Source organism: Oncorhynchus nerka, linkage group LG28, assembly GCF_034236695.1.
Source record: "Oncorhynchus nerka isolate Pitt River linkage group LG28, Oner_Uvic_2.0, whole genome shotgun sequence".
In the NCBI taxonomy this organism is placed as follows: Eukaryota; Metazoa; Chordata; class Actinopteri; order Salmoniformes; family Salmonidae; genus Oncorhynchus; species Oncorhynchus nerka.
In genome coordinates this window covers 74450925-74470167 of record NC_088423.1, presented here as the reverse complement: position 1 = coordinate 74470167, position 19243 = coordinate 74450925, and the positions used below count along the sequence as shown (strand labels likewise).

Sequence of the window (19243 nt, the reverse complement as noted above, 5' to 3'; positions counted from 1 at the left end):
CTAACCGATGGAATGTCCATTGTAACGTTATGGGGAGACAAATCCTCAGCAGAGGCTGGCCCAGTGGTAACTTCTAGAATACCACTCTCCATCAGATTGGCCTTCAATATCAACCCAATAGAATTCTTTAGACGTTTATCACTAATCTCAACCTTGTAGTGTTCCGCGACCTTCAACAGCTGTTCTTTAGTACCTAAATCTAACAATTCCTCTGATGGAGAGCGAATGAACTTATCTACATAAGACGCCATAATCACACAAAAAAACAATTCTAGCTCTTCCCTTCTGCTGAGCACACCAGACCACAACCCGAGAATTGACAATCACCCTGAGTACCACAGAAGAGAGATGAGATACGGAGCTTCCCCAAAACCTACAATAACTCAACCCTAGTCTTCGTGCAGATTTGCGGTGGGAATTTACGCACTGTAGCCCGCTGGCAAGGAAATAGAACTCCCCAGCATGCTGGCAAATTCCACCAAGCCACGGATGTGCCCCCGAGACAACTGCTCAGTCCACAGACACCACACAAAAATAACAAACATTAACCATGCCCAACATATTCCAAAAAATGAAACACGTCGCTAAACCTATCAGGGGAAAAAGGCTATAGCTCCGGGTAGCAAGTTCCACTACCCTACCCAAATCTCCCACCGAGGTACACAGCCGATTTACTCACCTCAGACTGACTTCCCAACAGAAAGTAGAACAAGAGTTTACAGGCTAGGCAGGGCCTGGAAACTAACCATTATCTCTCTCCAACGCAGCACACAAACCAAACCACAAAGGCAACCAATACTGGGCCTATCAAACTCAACCACAATATGCAAACACGTACCTCCACGGTCTCCCAAACCAGTAGTTCAAAGATCCCGGATGAGCCCCCACTTGTCACGAACCGGCTCAAAGCCCGTAACAAAGGGAGACAACGTGGAGATAAGGAGTAGAAAAATATATATTTATTAACTAAAGCAAATAAATATAATATACAATGGTGTGTGTAATCAGTAATCAGTAGTGTAAGTGAGTGTTTTGCATGCATGAATGTGATAATGCAGGGTGATGAAAGGTGCCAAAGCAAACAAACAAACGGCCACCAAGAACCACAACACAATCTACAGAGGGTGTCTGCATGGAGAGAGTCTCCTCCATAAATGGGGAAGTGGTGTATTTATCCTGGGAGACACCGGGCCCAGGTGTTTCCCATGTAGCTGACGACCCTCCCAACTCCGCCCACCAGCATCCTAATAAGGAAATAACAGAGAGAATACGGCAGACAGAGTGGGAGGGTCGTCACAGTATGTATGTATGTGTATGTATATGCACGTAGATATGGGTAAGTGGGGGCTGTTTTTCTTTTTGTTCTGTGTGCTTTGTCTCTGTTGTTGTATCTCTTAATATGGGTGAAAATTGTGAATTTTCAATAAAAATACTGTTACAAAAAAACAGAAATTTACATCCTGTAGCACAAACTCCAAAAAGTTCTGGGACATTGTAAAGTCCATGGAGAATAAGAGCACCTCCCCCCAGCTGCCCACTGCACTGAGGCTAGGAAACACTGTCACCACCGATAAATCTACGATTATCGAGAATTTCAATAAGCATTTTTCTAAGGCTGGGCTTGCTTTCCACCTGGCTACCCCTATCCCGGGTCAACAGCTCTGCACCCCCGACAGCAACTTGCCCAAGCCTCCCACATTTCTCCTTCACCCAAATCCAGATAGCTGATGTTCTGAAAGAACTGCAAAATCTGGACCCCTACAAATCAGCTGGGCTAAACAATCTGGACCCTCTCTTTCTAAAATTATCCACCGTAATTGTTGCAAGCCCTATTACTAGCCTGTTCAACCTCTCTTTCGTATCGTCTGAGATCCCCAAAGATTGGAAAGCTGCCGGGGTCATCCCCCTCTTCAAAGGGAGAGACACTCTAGACCCAAACTGTTACATACCTATATCTATCCTACCCTGCCTTTCTAAAGTCTTCGAAAGCCAAGTCAACAAACAGATCACGGACCATTTTGAATCCCACCGTACCTTCTCCGCTATGCAATCTGGTTTCTGAGCTGGTCATGGGTGCACCTCAGCCACGCTCAAGGTCCTAAACAATATCATAATCGCCATCGACAAAAGACAATACTGTACAGCCGTATCCATCGACCTGGCCAATGCTTTCGACTCTGTCAATCACTGCATTCTTATTGGCAGACTCAACAGCCTTGGATTCTCAAATGACTGTCTCGCCTGGTTCACCAACTACTTCTCAGATAGAGTTCAGTGTGTCAAATGGGATGGCCTGTTGTCCGGACCTCTGCCAGTATCTATGGGGGTGCCACAGGGTTCAATTCTCGGGCCGACTCTTTTCTCTGTATACATCAATGATGTCGCTCTTGCGGCTGGTGATTCTCTGATCCACCTCTACGCAAACGACACCATTCTGTATACTTCTGGCCCTTCTTTGGACACTGTGTTAACTAACCTCCAGACGAGCTTCAAAGCCATACAACTCTCTTTCCGTGGCCTCCAACTGCTCTTAAATGCAAGAAAACGTAATGCATGCTCTTCAACCGATCGCTTCCCGCATCTGCCCACCTGCCTAGCATCACTACTCTGGACGGTTCTGACTTAGAAAAATGTATGTAAAAAATGTATCACTAGCCACTTTAAACAATGCCACTTAATATAATGTTTACATCCCCCACATTACTCATCTCATATGTATATACTGTACTCGATACCATCTACTGCATCTTGCCTATGCCGTTCTGTACCATCACTAATTCATATATTTTTATGTACATATTCTTCATCCCTTTACACTTGTGTGTATAAGGTAGTTGTTGTGAAATTGTTAGGTTAGATTACTACGCTCGCATTAACATCTGCTAACCATGTGTATGTGACAAATACAATTTTATTTAATAGCATGACTCTCGTACTTTGCCCTTTTCCTTTATGGTTGATATTAACGAAGAAAGGAGATATTATCTGTCTCTCTCCTATTGTGTACCACTGTTAAATACTGTGGAAAAATAAAAAAAACAGGGAAAATAAGTACTTAGAACTACCAATTATAGAAAGATAAATATTAAAGAAAATGCTAAACACAACACTGGACTGAACTCCCTAATTGTCAAACTAATAATAATGTAAAACAATATAGAAGATACATGACTGGAGGTTATGCAATATGGGTGTATATCCACTGCATGCTTCTTTGGTGTGTAATTGACATGACCAAGGAGCTATTGCAAATGTAAAACTATGAAAAATGTACGTTACACCGCGTGATTTTACAGTACACAAACAAGAGTGTGCAATATAGAAGGGTAGTCAGCGGACATTAGGTCACATGACCAAGGAGCTATCGAAATTCTAAATTTTGAAAAATTAATGTAAAACCATGTGAGATAAAAATTGACAAACTAAAGGGTGTGCAATGTGTAGGCCCACTGAGTGGACATTCTGAACCTTGTTTGAAGTCACTAGGTCACATGGCCAAGGAGCTTTTGAAATTCTACATTTTGAAAAATTCATGTAAAACCATGTGAGATTTAAAAACAAAAATGGACAAACTAAAGGGTGTGCAATGTGCATCTATGCCACGGGTTAGCTAAAACCAGTTTTGAAAGTGTTAGGAGTAAATGGTTAAAGAGCTATTGAAATTTTAAAAATGTGATTTGTCACTATGTTGACGGTCCCTAACTGCTGTTGGTGGACGTAAGGAGAACTACAGGCGAATATCCAATCTGAAACTGTCTTTACCTCGGTACATTGTACCTATGTTTTTCCTCTGAAGTTTCGTGCCTTTCTTTGTTTGCTGAAATACATTATTTTTCAAAAAACGTAAATCAAATACAACCGCCGACTGGTCTCGGCTCCACTCAGTGGTGAAGTTAATTCTAAACTTCCTTTACCATTGAGTGGAGTTTAGTCCGTTTACGTTAGCTATCTACAATGCACATTGCATGTATTCATGGAGCTAGATTAACATTACAGTACTAGTAACGTTAGCTGGCTAACGTTACCACAATGCACTGTAGTGAGTCTAACTGTAACGCTTTATTATATTGTTGAAAATAGAATACACGTACTTACTATTCTGATATATTGCTACCACGCACAGATGTAGCTGATTTCTGAAAAGGGACTATCTTTGAAAAAATAAACATCTAGCACGCTGCCTAGCTAAACATATCCATCTGCAATCGCTCGAACGACAACAAAGTATCGTCAAAGTAACGTTGATTACTATATCGCGAGACTGGTCTTTTGTAATATCTCTCAAGATTGCTTTTTCACTATGTTTTAGATGATCATTTAATGTAACGTTGGCCGAATAAATTAAACCATTGAATTGTATACCAATGTGCATTAGAGCTAAAAATATGTTTCCGCCCGGTTTCGAACCGGGGACCTTTCGCGTGTGAGGCGAACGTGATAACCACTACACTACGGAAACAGTTACTCTACAAATAGCTTCATTCTGTTTTCATCGTTCCTCCTGTCTTCTCTCACATCTAATGTGTTTTGAGAAAGAGGCATGGAGGGAAAATGTGAGGAATCAAGGGACATCATTTGAGATCCACCCATGGACTGACAGGTTCATCAGAATCTGTACATAATGACGAGGTGCTCATGTCTCCGCCCTGACAATGCGAGTCGTTGTCTCGACAGGCGTTAAGTGTAGATCTGCTTAAATCCATACCCCATTGAAACGCATTGGGTTTATTTTATACAGATTTTGTCGAGAGATAGCTAAACCCTCTCGCTTCGCCTCTTTCTCTCAAGGTATTATATGGGCGATGGTAAATTCAGTTTTCAATGTAAATTCTAACTAAAATAATTCTAACAGATCAGGTTTTCATCGGCATGATGATGGGAGCTAAGATATTAAACTTTTTAATCAACATGACAAATAAATACTTGAACTTTAGCTTTATCGTCAACATCGACTTCTGAACACAATATAATCTACGGGTTTATCAAAGTTCCAGAGTGGGATCGCCCTCTGCTGGTAATTTACAGGACGTGCAATGGTACAAGTAAAAGGAGTGTGGGTATATTATACTGAACAAAAATATAAACGCAACATGCAACAATTTCAAAGATTTTGCTGAGTTACAGTTCATATGAGAAAATCACTCATAGGCCAGGCCCAGACAATCAGAATGAGTTTTTCCCCACAAAAGGGCTTTATTACAGACAGAACTAAATAAAATGTTATATTTTCAATATTTAAGCATTTATTTAACTATATTTCTAAATTAATTTACCGTTTTTTTTATTGAAAATACTACTACTACTACTACTACTACTATTGAAAATAAATACTACTATATTACAGAGCAAGCGGTAAAGCTTCATATGACTCACATTTTTGTTTTGTGGGACCTTGTAAGACATTATGGTCTTCAAGGAGGCCTGGGTAAGGCCAAAATGACTGCGTTTACACAAGCATCCCGATATATATTTTTCTCTAATTGGTCTTTTAACCAATCATAACAGCTCTGAAAAATATCTGATGTGAAAGATCTGATGTGATCTGTTAAAAGACCAATTAGTAGAAAAAATATCAGAATTGGGCTTCCTGTGTAAATGCAGCCAATGTCACAAATGTTCAATCAAAAACTTCAATAATCTCTTCCTCAATTATGCTTTAAAATACAAATGTCAAATATATGTCAACAATCCTTCCTCAAAAGGACCCTTCTATGGATTACATTTTGTGAAAATCCCCAAAAGCATGATCGTTTTTTGTTCTAGTTAATCACCAATTAGCTTGCAACCCATAATAGGTAACATTAAAAAGCAAAACCCTCTGACAATAGCTTCATCTGTTATAAACATCTTCATTTGAAGCAAACTCGTTTTGTTTGAATACTTCCTATAGAAGCATTAAAGCTACTCCTTGCATTTACCTACCTCACTTTCTTCTTCTTTGGTATCATGGCATTCCCACATTTAGTTTGTGCATGTGTTGTGTGTGGTCAATCGCGGTACATTTTTTAACCAAAAATAAAAAGGAAGGGGAGAAAAGGAAAATATTGCACCACCAACTAATCCTCCACCTGTAAACCCCTATTACATTCCACCACTATTACCCACTCACCGACAAATTCTCACAAAATACCCAGACCTGCTTTAAAGAAAAGATCCTTGTCCAGTTCGAGGTGAGTAATCGCTGTTCTGATATCTAGAAGCTCTTTTCGGTCATAAGAAACAATGGCAGAAATATTATGTACAAAATAAGATACAAACAATGCGAATAAACACAATATAGCACAGTTGGTTAGGAGCCTGTAAAACAGCAGCCATCCCCTTCGGCACCATTCTATTATCCCTGGCAACTTCAGCCTATGTGAGAATGCTGTTCATTCCATTCAACACCATAGTGCCCTCCAAGTTCATCACTAAGCTCAGGACCCTGGGACTGAACACCTCCCTCTGCAACTGGATCCTGGACATTCTGATGTGCCGCCGCCAGGTAGTGAGGGTAGGCAACAACACATCTACCACACTGACCTTCAACACGGGGCCCCTCAGGCGTGGGTGCTTAGTCCCCTCCTGTACTCTCTGTTCACCCACAACTGCATGGCCGCACACAACTCCTACTTTAGTTCCTCGGTGTCCACATCCCTGAGGAATTAACATGGTCCACACACACCAACACAGTCGTGAAGAAGGCACCCTCAAGAGGCTGAAAATATTTGGCATGGACACTCAGATCCTCAAAAGGTTCTACAACTGCACAATTGAGAACATCTTTGTCTGGTAGCATCACCGCTTGGTATGTCAATTGCTTGGCATCCGACCACAGGGCACTACAAAGGGTAGTGCGTACAGCCCAGCACATCACTGAGGCTGAAGTCCCTGCCATCCACGACCTCTATACCAGGCGATGTCAGAGGAAGGCCCTAAAAAATTGTCGAAGACTCCAGCCACCCAAGTCATAGACTGTTCTCTCTGCTACAGCATGGCAATCGGGTACCGATGCAAAATCTGTAACCTACAGGATCCTGAAAAGCTTCTACCCCAAAACCATAAGACTCATAAATAGTTACCTAAATGGCTATATAGACTATCTGCATTGACACCCTTTTGCACTAACAGTTTTGACTCACATACTCTGCTCCTTCCACTTATTATGTATCCTGTTACCTAGTAACTTTACCCTTACCTATATGTAGATATCTACCTCAATTACCTAGTACCCCTGGACATCGGCTTGGTACTAATGAGCTGTGTATATAGCCAAGTTATCATTGTGTATTTATTCCTGGTGTTATTATCTTTCTACAATTTTACTGTTGGGAAGTCAGCATTTCACTGTTAGTCTACACCTGTTGTTTACGACACATGTGACAAATACGATTTGATTTGATTTGACCAAACTTGTGTGTCCATCCATCCATCCACTTTTTGTCTCCTGCACCTACAGTACTAGTCAAAGGTTTGGACACACCTACTCATTTAAGGGTTGTTCTTTATTTTGACTATTTTCTGCATTGTAGAATAATAGTGAAGACATCAAAACTATAAAATAACATACGTATATGGAATCATGCAGTAACCCAAAAAGTGTTAAACAAAGATTCTACAAAGTTGCCACCCTTTGCCTTGATGACAGCTTTGATGACAGCTTCACCTGGATTGCTCTTCCAACAGTCTTGAATGAGTTTCCACATATACTGAGCACTTGTTGGCTGCTTTTCCTTCACTCTGCGGTCCAACTCATCCCAAACCATCTCAGTTGGTTTGAGGTCGGGTGATTGTGGAGGCCAGGTCATCTGATGCAGCACTCCATCACTCACCGGTATCTCTACTTGCACATGATCATCTGATCATTTATCACTCCAGTGTTAATCTGCTAAATTGTAATTATTAGCTCCTATGGCCTATTTATTGCCTACCTCCTCATGCCTTTTGCACACAATGTATTTAAACTATTTTTTTTCCTACTGTGTTATTGACTTGTTTATTGTTTACTCCATGTGTAACTCTGTGTTGTTGTCTGTTCACACTGCTATGCTTTATCTTGGCCAGGTCGCAGTTGTAAATGAGAACTTGTTCTCAACTAGCCTACCTGGTTAAAAAAAGGTGAAATAAAAAGAAATAAAGAAATAAAATAAAATAGCCCTTACACAGCCTGGAGCTGTGTTGGGTCATTGTCCTGTTGAAAAACAAATGATAGTCCCACTAAGCACAAACCAGATGGATTGAGTAATGAGTAGAAATGTGAATTATTATGTGGATTATAATAAATTGACCTTTTTGTAGGGATTGATACAGTTTTTGTAAGGGAAAATCAAGTCTGAAATTTCAAAGTGGAAATTACAAACTTCAGAAGCTTTTTCAAACCTCAAATGCACAAAATGTTTTACAATTCCTACATTGCAGCGAACTTCTCCTGCAACAGGGTGATTAAATTAAGATCTTACATCTGTATCCACATTTTCAAAGGTGAATGGGTAAAGTGTCATCTCTCTCTCTGCCCCGTCCCTCTACTAGAGTAAATCCTTTTCAGGAAACTAATCGGCAGTACTGTTGTCCTGTGCTTATCATAATATTTTTATGCTGCTGTGGGACAAGGCTTATAACTGGAGTGTTAAGATGTTTATCTAATAAGGTGTATGCAGATTCGCATACACCAGTGGAGAACGACTGCCCCCGCTCATTGAAGCCGCGGATGTTCAAGGCCAACTGCGGTACTGCAGGCATTGTTAGCAGAAAAATGGGAATCTTCATGGCCAATTTTCGTGTACATTTTTTTTTTTAAATGGATGACAATCATGGTACCAATAGTTGCCTTTAACACACAAGATGTACAGTATGTCCTTGAACCGATTATTTTAAAATCACACAGAAAAGAAGGTATAATGATAATTTAGTTGCTAATGGCAGCCTGCAGCCTTTCTCTTTCTCATTTGTTTTTAACCAGGCAAATCAGTTCAGAACAAATTCTTATTTACAATGACGGCCTACACCGGCCAAACCCGGACAATGCTGGGCCAATTGTGCCAAACCCTATGGGACTCCCAATCACAGCCAGTTGTGATACAACCTGGATTCAAACCAGGGTGTCTGTAGTGATGCCTTTAGCACTGAGATGTAGTGCCTTAGACCACTGCACCACTCGGGAGCCCATTTAAAAGGGACAGCACTGAGCTAGCTGGAGTAGCTCAAACTGCGCGTGATACGCCATCTTAACCGACTTAATTTGGCTATTGAGTCTTCACATAGGAATGCATGGTGTTATGTGATCAGTGACTTTGTCCATTCATATATACAGTCATTGGCACACACAGACACACACGCTCACACACATAGTGACTCTGTGATACTTCTCACCCATGTGGTGTATCCAACTCTCCCCTTCCCTTTATCCAAAGCCCCACCAACACCCCTCCTACAGCCACCCTCTCTCTCTCTCAATCTGGGCAGTCTGCCAGTGTGCCCATCCTGCTCTCTCTCACTTTCTCTCTATCCCCCTCTTTTTCTCCCTCTCTCTCTAGATCTCTTTGTATTCTGCATTCGCTGAGCTTTTTCACAATGTTATTATAGAACAAAGTGGTTCTGGGTTTTGCGGTGCTCTCTCTCGCTGTCTCTCTCTGTCTCTCTCTCTCTCTCTCTCTCTCTCTCTCTCTCTCTGTGAGGCAGGCAGCGCAGCAGAGCGGTGAACTCAGTGTGTTCTCACGTCTGTATTGGGCAGGCTGGTGGTGTGTGAGAGAGCACTGAGCAGGGATGAGCACCAGGCAGTGAGGAAGAGAACGACAGAGTAAAAAAGGAGTGCAGCTGTGGAGAACGAGAGCTGGCATACCTCTCTCTCTCCCTCCATCTCTCTCAGTCTGTCTCCCCCACTCCCATGCTGTTGTGATAGACAGCACGGCACTCTCGGCTCGGCTGCATGGAGGCACAGGGAGGGGCAGGGAGCCCAGGTAGGTGCAGCTTTACGTTATTCACTGTTAGCATAGAATACATCAGCCTAGACCAGACTGTTCATCACCATGTCTTTCCAGATGGACTCTATGTTATGTCTATTCCATGTTAGTCTATCATACCAGCCTCTTTCACTCTATTGTCACATTTAAATTCTCTGTTAGCCCAGACTTGGTTTCTGAGAATAGGTGCTCTGTTTTACCCCAGACATATACTCTAGCAGCCATTAAGATGGTTATGTTAGTTAAATCATGTACTCTGCCAGCTTTGACTGTATAATAGTATATTAGTGTAGTTAATTCTCTTAACAGTGGGTTCTGTTAATGTATTAGCCCACCTGTAGTGCACATCAGTGGACTGCAGATGATACTGTAGAGTAGAGGAAACAGTAGCCAACATTAAGGATGGAAATAAGATAGTGGTGGATGTTTCTACAGGTCTGAATTGGAGAATATATAACGTGTTAATGAATCCATACTATTCTTAGTATGTTTAGACTAAATGCATATGAAATATGTATTGAATGCTTACATGTAATGACAATGTTGGGAACGGAAGGAAGATGAACACATGTTCATGTTACTGTTTTCAGATATGAAGGATGTTGTTGTGTGTAGAGCTATTTCAGTACCCAGTGTTGACACAATGTAGTTAATAAGATGTGGTAAACAAGATGTGATTTGTATGGTATCAATTCGACACAATACCTTAATGACATTGATCAAATGGATCATAGCAACATCATTTCCTGTAGGATGGATTGTTATCTGTGATAAAGGGAAAAAGGATGGATGTAGAAGAGAGAAATAACAGTGTGGTGGGAGAAGGGCGTGGAGAGACTTACTTCCTGTTGCCTTTACTGTTGAAAGAAGATTGATTTGATTTGCACCGATATGTTGAGTTTGATTAAACTATTGTGGTGAATGCAATCAGTGTGTGTGCGCGTGAACCTGATTCAGAGGAAGTCCTGCAGGATTGCTAGGAGCAGTGTGAGCCAAAACCTGAAAGAGCAGCCTTTCAAACAGCACACTCCAGTCCTTTCACTGTTGGCTGGTGGTGTGTTCACCATGTCCCATTAAACATACTGTGTACGGATGGTGCTCAGTCAGTAGGCATTTATAGTAGGACACACTGGGTCAAGAGGAGCATGAGGTAGTGTCAGCTCATTCATCACGTTGACTGACCTATTAGAGACGGTCCTAGTGAATAAGGCCACATCCAATTACTCATTTGATATGGCTTGGTTATATCAGAGATCTCTGCAGACAGCTAGGTTAAGTTTATTACTTTCATATGATCAGTAGGATTGTACAATAAGCCATCTTTTGAAAAGTGTCTCAGGTTGGGGGCACGTTAGGTGGCTAGGCTAGCTACCTGACTCATTGACACATTTACCCTAGACCATGTAGGACTGACACTCATTCATCTAGGATCTATGTCTGACCCACTAAGGATAAAGACACATACAACCTCAGTACCCCAGAGCCACATATGTACAGTAGCTGGTTTAGTCAATGAGTCCAATGAGTCTCCTCATATGTCACCTACCACCGCAATACCTAGCAGATCCATCTCATTCTAGAGCATTCTTTACCGTACACATATTTACAGTATCAACATTGACATGTGCCATGTATAGTCATACTTGGTGGCTAACAAAATAATGGAAGCAAGGCATTACATACTGTGATGTGCCATTCATACTGTGATGTGCCATTGTGTAATGGGAATATTTAAGATGTTTATGCAGGCCAACACATAAGATTCCCAGTGTTCTAATTCAGACACTCATTTGTGTATGGTTTGATGGTCACTAGACCTGACACTGAATATTATAGATTTTTCTCATATCTGTTGATAGTGATTGACGCCAGACTGGAGGTACACGGACAGAGGACACTGACTGTTATTATATTCTGTGACACAATGTAATTCTGTAGCAGCTGATTTTGTGACTTCCTACAAGCCTCTCAGTGGGCGTTTACGGAACATTGGTGCTGTGAGATTAGAATATGTTATCTGCTTCTGTTCTGGAAGAGTTGTATTAAACCAGATCGATTTTGATTGATGTCATCTGTGACTGCTCTTATTTTTTATTCACCTTGAAAGATCCCTAGTACACTTTGATTGAATACTCTGTGTGTGTCTATGCATGTAAAACATGATTGGCAATTGATTTAAGGTGTAAACCACAGGAGGTTGCTGGCACCTTAACTGGGGAGGATGGGCCCATGGTAATAGCTGGAGTGGAATGGTATCAAATACATCAAACATATAGTTTCCATGTGTTTGATGCCATTCCATTCACTACTTTCCAGCCATTATTGTGAGCCATCCTCCCCTCAGCAGCCTCCAGTGGTGTAAACATTAATTGTGTGACTATGAGGCAGATTGACAGACAGAGGGGGGTAACAGACATGGGAAATGAGGCAGCAAACGGTAAATAGTATCACCACCTCATTATAGAGAAGGGAAAGTGGAGCTGTATTCTCTCAGCTTGTTTGGACCCTCGCTGCAAAAATAAATCGATAGCCAACAGCAAGCCTTGTATCCAGGGTGAAATGGGAATCCATCATGTTTAGTCTGTGACTTGCTTTGCCAACCCTTTGAAATGCCACACCCTTCTCTGTGTGACACACACACACACACACACACACACACACACACACACACACACACACACACACACACACACACACACACACACACACACACACACACACACACACACACACACACACACACACACAATCTGTGCCAAAGATGCTCTTCTCCATTCCTAAAGACGTGGATGTTTCCACAGTGATTGTGCAGTCTGAGGGACAACATGATGATGATGTCCAACAAAGGCTTGGGGAGGGCAGCCCAGCAAGGAGTTAGGATGTTAACCTCTAGAACGCTCCTGCTGCTACTTTCTCACCTATCTCTTTCCTCTTTTCACCCACACCTTCATTCCGCTCTCCCTCTCACCTATCTCCATCCCTCTCTCCTCCCTGTCTGCTGTGTTCTGCGCTAACGCTTGTTGCTGCAGAGTCAGTGAGGTAGCAATGTGCCGCATGACTCAGAGGAATCTGGAGATCAAATCAAATCAAATTTTATTCGTCACATGTGCCGAATATAACAGGTGTAGACCTTACAGTGCAATGCTTACTTACAAGCCCTTAACGAACAATGCAGTTTTAAGAAAAACAGGTGTTATTAAGTAAAAAATAGATTTTAAAAAAGACAAAAATAACAAATAACAAATAATTAAAGAGTGGCAATAAAATAACAGTACAGGGGGTGCTGGTACAGAGTCAATGTGACTATGTGACTATGTGACTATGCATAGATTATAAACAGAGAGTAGAAGCAGCGTAAAAAGGGAGGGGGGGACAATGCAAATAGCCATTTGATTAGCTGTTCAGGAGTCTTATGGCTTGGGAGTAGAAGCTGTTAAGAAGCCTTTTGGATGGATTTTGGATGGACTGGAGTTAGTACAGGACACCACCTGAGATGTGTGTGTGTGTGTGTGTGTGTGTGTGTGTGTGTGTGTGTGTGTGTGTGTGTGTGTGTGTGTGTGTGTGTGTGTGTGTGTGTGTGTGTGTGTGTGTGTGTGTGTTCGCATGTACACTTACATGTGTGAAAATGTGTATGTGTGTGTGAATGTGTGACAGTTTGATCAAGTGTGTATGGATTTCTACTAGAGTGGGGAGTGTGCACTGTAGATGACTGTGCATGTGAGTGTACTGAATGTTCAGGTGTATATAGGCATGTGTGAGAGAGACTAGATGTATCTGTATGTGGCTGTATGTTGGTTTGTGAGTCTTCTAAGATACACCTCAGCTCCCTGGATAATATTCCATGACTCAGAGCCTGGTGGAATGCAGTATTCCTCCAAGGAATGTGTTGTCTCAGAACATCAGATGAGACAGCCGTTTTCAATTTAAACCTAATTGAATGTCCAACTCGGCGTAGTACACAAGCACATCCACATAAGTCTATTTCCATCACTGTCTGTACGTGACTCACACACACTGGAGGAGATCTAAACTACCTTTACACACAACTTCATACATTCGCACACACACACACACACACACACACACACACACACACACACACACACACACACACACACACACACACACACACACACACACACACACACACACACACACACACACACACACACACACACACACACACACACACACACACACACACACACACACACAGTGCATGTGTAAACCTGTCTATGGTAAAGCCCACAGCATGCAGTGTTAAGGAAAAGGAACACAGCTATTCAGGGGTTCATGTGGATACAGTAGGTGATGTAATAACCTGGGGATTAATGTTACTGTAGATTATCATCAGTACTCGTGGTTAACCTTCTGTTCAACCCCTCCTATTACACAAAATATTACACTAGATGTGGGGGAGTTATTCAATAGAAAGTGGATCATCTAACTGTGTGAGCCTGGTAGAAGAGTAATATGAACATTTCATCCCTTATCCTCTTTGAAAAGCTACACAGAATGACGGCCCTGTGGTAATTGTAGTCCAAAGGGATAAAAACCTAAACTCTGAAATGAGAGGGGAAATAAAGGGATAGAGAACCACAGTAAAAAGGTTTAGTGAAGTGGATGAAATGAGAGTTTCAGAGTTTTAACTCTTTAAATAAAACATGTGAGTGAGTATAGGGAGGCTCTGAGGCGGTGGTTCATTGAAACGGAGGTAGTGAAACTGAAACAGTAGAGCTACTGTCACTAGACAACCTTTTACATAACAACACACATAGTCTTTTCCCTGTGAGCAAAGCACAGCACAGGACAGTGAAACAGGCTCTGTAGAAAGACAGGAGCAACAAGATATCTGAAAATAGAAGTAAGACAAACTCTTTCTCATCTGACAATTGAAATGCTATAAAAACAGAATTTTCCACTTTGAAACGTACACTGTGGGGTTCCATTGCAGAAAATGTAATAATTATTGATTTTTCAACACATTTTGAGATTCTAGATTGGTGGCTATACGCTTTCTGTTGCAACCCAAATGCCAATACTGGTATTTTATGCAGTGTTTATTTAGACTGTGTGTGTGTGTGTGTGCGTGTTCGTGTGTATTCATGTATGTATGCACGTATGTGTGCAAGTGTGTGTGTCTGTGTTATACAGCATTGTGCCCCAGCAGGGTGGGTCCGTAAACAAATGTCACACAAGATATCCTCAGGAGAAGATGGATGGGCATGGTCACCTAGAATAGCCTGCTAGTCACTCACTGCTTCCTGAGGCGAGACGCACAGTGGCTAAATATGATTACCAGCACACAGCATAAATGCATCACAAAACACATCTGCCAAACATGAATAAAAGGAGATCATGGATGCAGGAAGGGCTAGACAGTGATAACGATCACTCACTCTTACCTGTCTCATTTGCTCTCTCCCTCTTTTCCTGTGTGTGTGCGTACGTGTGTACTTACATGTGTGTGTATGTGTGTGTGTTTACCACCACAGAGCCCAATAAAGACATCCAGAAGTTGCTGAAGCCCTCCAGCTCAGGAGACCTTTCCAAGGAGTTGTACCATCACCCAGTGGGGGAAGAGGAGGGAGGGCTCCCAGGACACACCGCTGGTCTGCTGCACGTCACCGAGAGGAGACGTGAGTACCGGGGTAAGGGGAGCGATGGAGGAGTGGTGGATGGATGGATGGAGGGTGGATTGGATGGATAGAAAAAAGGAATGGGGGAGGATGGGGAGGATAGTAATTAGGGGATGGCTAAAGGATGGTAGTTGGATGGCATTTTGGATGGAATTTTAACTACAGTATATAATATGGCTAGTAAGGCAAAATTTAAAAAATCTATATGGTTCTACAAAGAACCTTTAGATTGAGAAAGTTCTTTATAGAACCAACCAAGGGTTGTACCCATAGCGGAACCCGTTTTTTAAAGGTCCTATAAAGAACCCTTTCCTAAGGTTTCATATAGAACCATTCAAAAATATTCTATATACAGTAGCAACAAAAAAGGACCATTCTCAATCTTAAGGTTCTTTGTAGAACCGTAGCGTGGTTTATATTCTGGTTTACTAGCCATATTATATTGTTAAAATTCCATTGCAGTTATTATTTTGTGTGCCAGCTCTGGAATGGCAGTGGGTCCCTGAGGAGATTATTGATATCTACTGACTTAGTCAATCATTCTGAATTGACACAAGGCCATATGTGAATCTTTCACAAGACAACATCACTGGCCTTAGTCATATATAATATTTAATAGCGTAACACAACAATTTAGAACAACTGGAATTACACCCTCACTCACGGTTGCACAAAAAAAGCTGTGAATAAACCACGCCCCAAAATATTTGAATGAGCTGCCGCCCGTACATTTTAATTATCACTAAAGTAAAATAAAATTGAGCTGCAAAGAACCATTGAAGGGCTCAAAGGGTTCTTTGGGTCAGGATGGTTCCATATAGAACCATCCCCTCTTCCCAAAGAACCCTTGAGAAACTTTCATTTTTTTGTGTGTAAGAGGTGGGTCATTTTTTTAGTTTGGCATTGTGGCACAAGTGTACACTGTGGTCAGTTCATCACTTCCTCTGGGGTTAAATTGAGATATATTGCACCCATCTTCCCAGTTCCAGTAACCCGACTTCCACCTTGTCCTCTACCCATCCACACTTCCAATCCCCCAGCTAAAAGGCATCATTGTGTGTCTGTCCCCCCCACAGAGGGAGTCCTGTGTCACTGTGTCTATCTACACCATGCCCAGGGCTGAGCCAGAGGCCACAGACACGCACACACAGACACACAGACAGACACAGGCCTCACAAGGAAGTCTTTATCTACCCAACGACTAAACACCCATTCAGGGAGACAGCCACTACAGCCCAGTATCTGTGTCCTTCTGCCTTAAAGAGACACCTGGGGCACAGTTACCCTACAGACAGAGAGGGAAACCCTTGAGTTACATCATAAAACTAGTACATTTATTTTCTACAACAGTTTATGTATTGTGGGGAGTGAATAACAATTGGATAAAGTTGTTAATAGCCCTCTTGCTGAGTTTGGCTGGACCCAATGACTTTGTTACCTCTAGATAAGGTCAAGTCCAGTTTACTGGCTCTGAGCCAAGCATCACACTGTGCACTATAACCAATTCTACTGAGGCACAGTGGAAGCCGCTGTTAAAGCCTGAGTGTATGAGAGTATTTTGGGAATCATTATAGCCTCATTATAGGCTGTTTGTTGAGACTGGCTGATCTATACTGTGCTCATCATTTTGCTAAAGGGGAGACCCTTGCAACGGTCTTTCTAGCTTACCCCATCACCCCCCTCGATCCTCATTATAGGCTGCTCTGGCTAGGCTAATGATCAGTGAGCCATGGGGTGGCTGGGGGGCCTGGGGGGGTCAGATACAGAGGCATTCTACTGTTTGATGGAGCCCCCAGTCTCTCCGCCAGACTACTGCTATTGACAGCCCAGCATACCCGGCAATTATCTCAGTCTTCACTAAGGCAGATTACCCCTCTTCTCCCTCATCTTTCTCTCCCCAAATTTGTTTTCCCAAACTCTTTCTCATCTCTCACTCTCTCTCAATTTTTCTTTCCAATTGAGTTTGTCCATTCTTCTTTTCCATTACATGTATACTCTTCCCTCTCCCCTTATCTTACATTCTATTACATTTTCAATATACAGTACACCCTGGCAGAGAGGAGAGACAGAGACAGAGACAGAGAGATCCCTGAGTACAACCACAGAGAGAACATAGAGTGAAGGGCAGTGAGAGAAGGCAGCGACAAGAGAAGAAGGGAAAGAACAATAACAAGGAAATACCTGAGGCTGCATTTAACAAGGGGCCAAAAGTCAAAGAAATAGCCAAAGTCATTGCTAAGTCCTCTTTATTTTTTCTAATTTTCCATTTGTAACCGTCAGCCAAAAACAACAGGAGGGGTCAGGACAACAAGGACAAGTGGTTGGTTGGTTTGTGTGTGTGTGTGTGTGCTTTCACAAGTGGGCTACTGCTTAGTATCCATTCAACAGCTGCCATACAAGTCTAATGTATGAATGTCACCTTTCCTTCTCAATGTGAATGTATTATGGGTATAGTCCCACCAATGGGCTGCCAGAGAGACACTTAATGGGTTGAGAGAGAGCAACAACCGTTTCTCTCCATCTCTCTCACCAACCTTGCTGGGAGGAAAAATGTGTTACTGATCAATTATTCAAGGAGAAGTGGGGGTGGGAGTAGACAGAAGAGGAGGGTTAGAGGAGGGGTTAGAGGAGAGTAGAGGAGGGGTAGAGGAAAGAAATTAACAAAGGGGACTGGGATGACTGTAACTAGTTTAGAGAGAGAGAAAAAAGAGAGCGATATAGCGGAGGTGGAATTTCTTTATAACCCCTTTCTGTCTTCATCTCTCCTCCCTCCCTCTCTCTCCTAACTAATTTTAACTACAACTCTTCCATCCATCCCTCCTCTCTCTTTCTCTCCCTTCCTCTCTCCTTCTCTTGCTGGGAGATTCAAAGAGACAGACAGCCGTGGGCAAGCCTATTCCGGGCCTCTGGGGAGAACTCATCTAGTAGAAGCTATTCTCACAGTCTGATCTTAGGCCCTTCCTCCCTCTCACACTTTCCCTCCATCCCTCAATACATTCTTAAACCCAAATAATTTTGTCAGGGAGGGGTTGCACCTGACGCATGCCCTGAGGGTGTGTCGGCTTAGAGGACTGATGAAGTAGAATATAGTATGGGGGTATTGGAGTAGGACAGCACCCTCCATATAATAGATTTTGTAGATTTATTCAAATATGCATGGGCACATTTCATTATCCAGCTTGCTCATGGTCTGGTCTAATGGCTAGAATATAGCCAAAACCATACCACATACCAGGGCTTCATTCACAATCAGAGCTGCTCTGCTGCTGTGTGAGACTGCTGACAGCTGTGGACGCAGGCTCTTTCATTCCCCACATCATAACCAATATGGGGCAGGTGTTACTTCTTTCAGGTCCGATACTATGGCTATCATGACCCTTTAACCTTGTGTTATCTCAGCCCCAGAGCCTGAGCGTGGCTAATGTCATGCTGTTACGCCTGACAGGCTTCGGTAATGCCTTTTATTAGAGTCGTAACATGGGTGATCGTACCAGCATATATATCTGGTGAGGTAGTTGAAGAGCCTGGCCTGCACAAATGTAATGGCTCTACTTACAGTTATTTACAATCGCTAGGACCCATTTCTCAATACTTAGGTCACTTTTTCAAAACGCTTCACACAGTGAGCACAACAGCAGTCTATGTGGGCTAAACTGTGGATCATTT

General features: G+C 42.3%; 1 protein-coding gene, 1 non-coding gene and 1 pseudogene across 3 annotated transcripts in view; 1 reads left to right on the top strand and 2 right to left on the bottom strand.

Moving 5' to 3' along the window:
• Positions 1–4219, bottom strand: part of LOC115112367 (dynein regulatory complex subunit 4-like) — a 42218-nt pseudogene extending 37999 nt beyond the window's left edge.
• A 167-nt stretch (positions 4220–4386) lies between these two features.
• Positions 4387–4459, bottom strand: trnav-cac (transfer RNA valine (anticodon CAC)). The gene has a single exon. It is a non-coding gene; the product is annotated as a tRNA-Val (tRNA).
• A 5063-nt stretch (positions 4460–9522) lies between these two features.
• The window catches only part of LOC115112364 (dysbindin domain-containing protein 1-like), a 46181-nt gene continuing 36460 nt past the window's right edge, over positions 9523–19243 (top strand). The window contains exons 1-2 of one of the 2 annotated variants that reach the window (XM_029639382.1): positions 9523–9935; positions 15434–15577. In XM_029639382.1, coding sequence (XP_029495242.1) covers positions 9905–9935; positions 15434–15577 — 175 coding nt within the window. In that variant the 5' untranslated portion in view covers positions 9523–9904. Of the gene's footprint in view, positions 9936–15433; positions 15590–19243 lie in introns of both variants that reach the window. The other variant, XM_029639381.1, reaches the window with a different exon arrangement.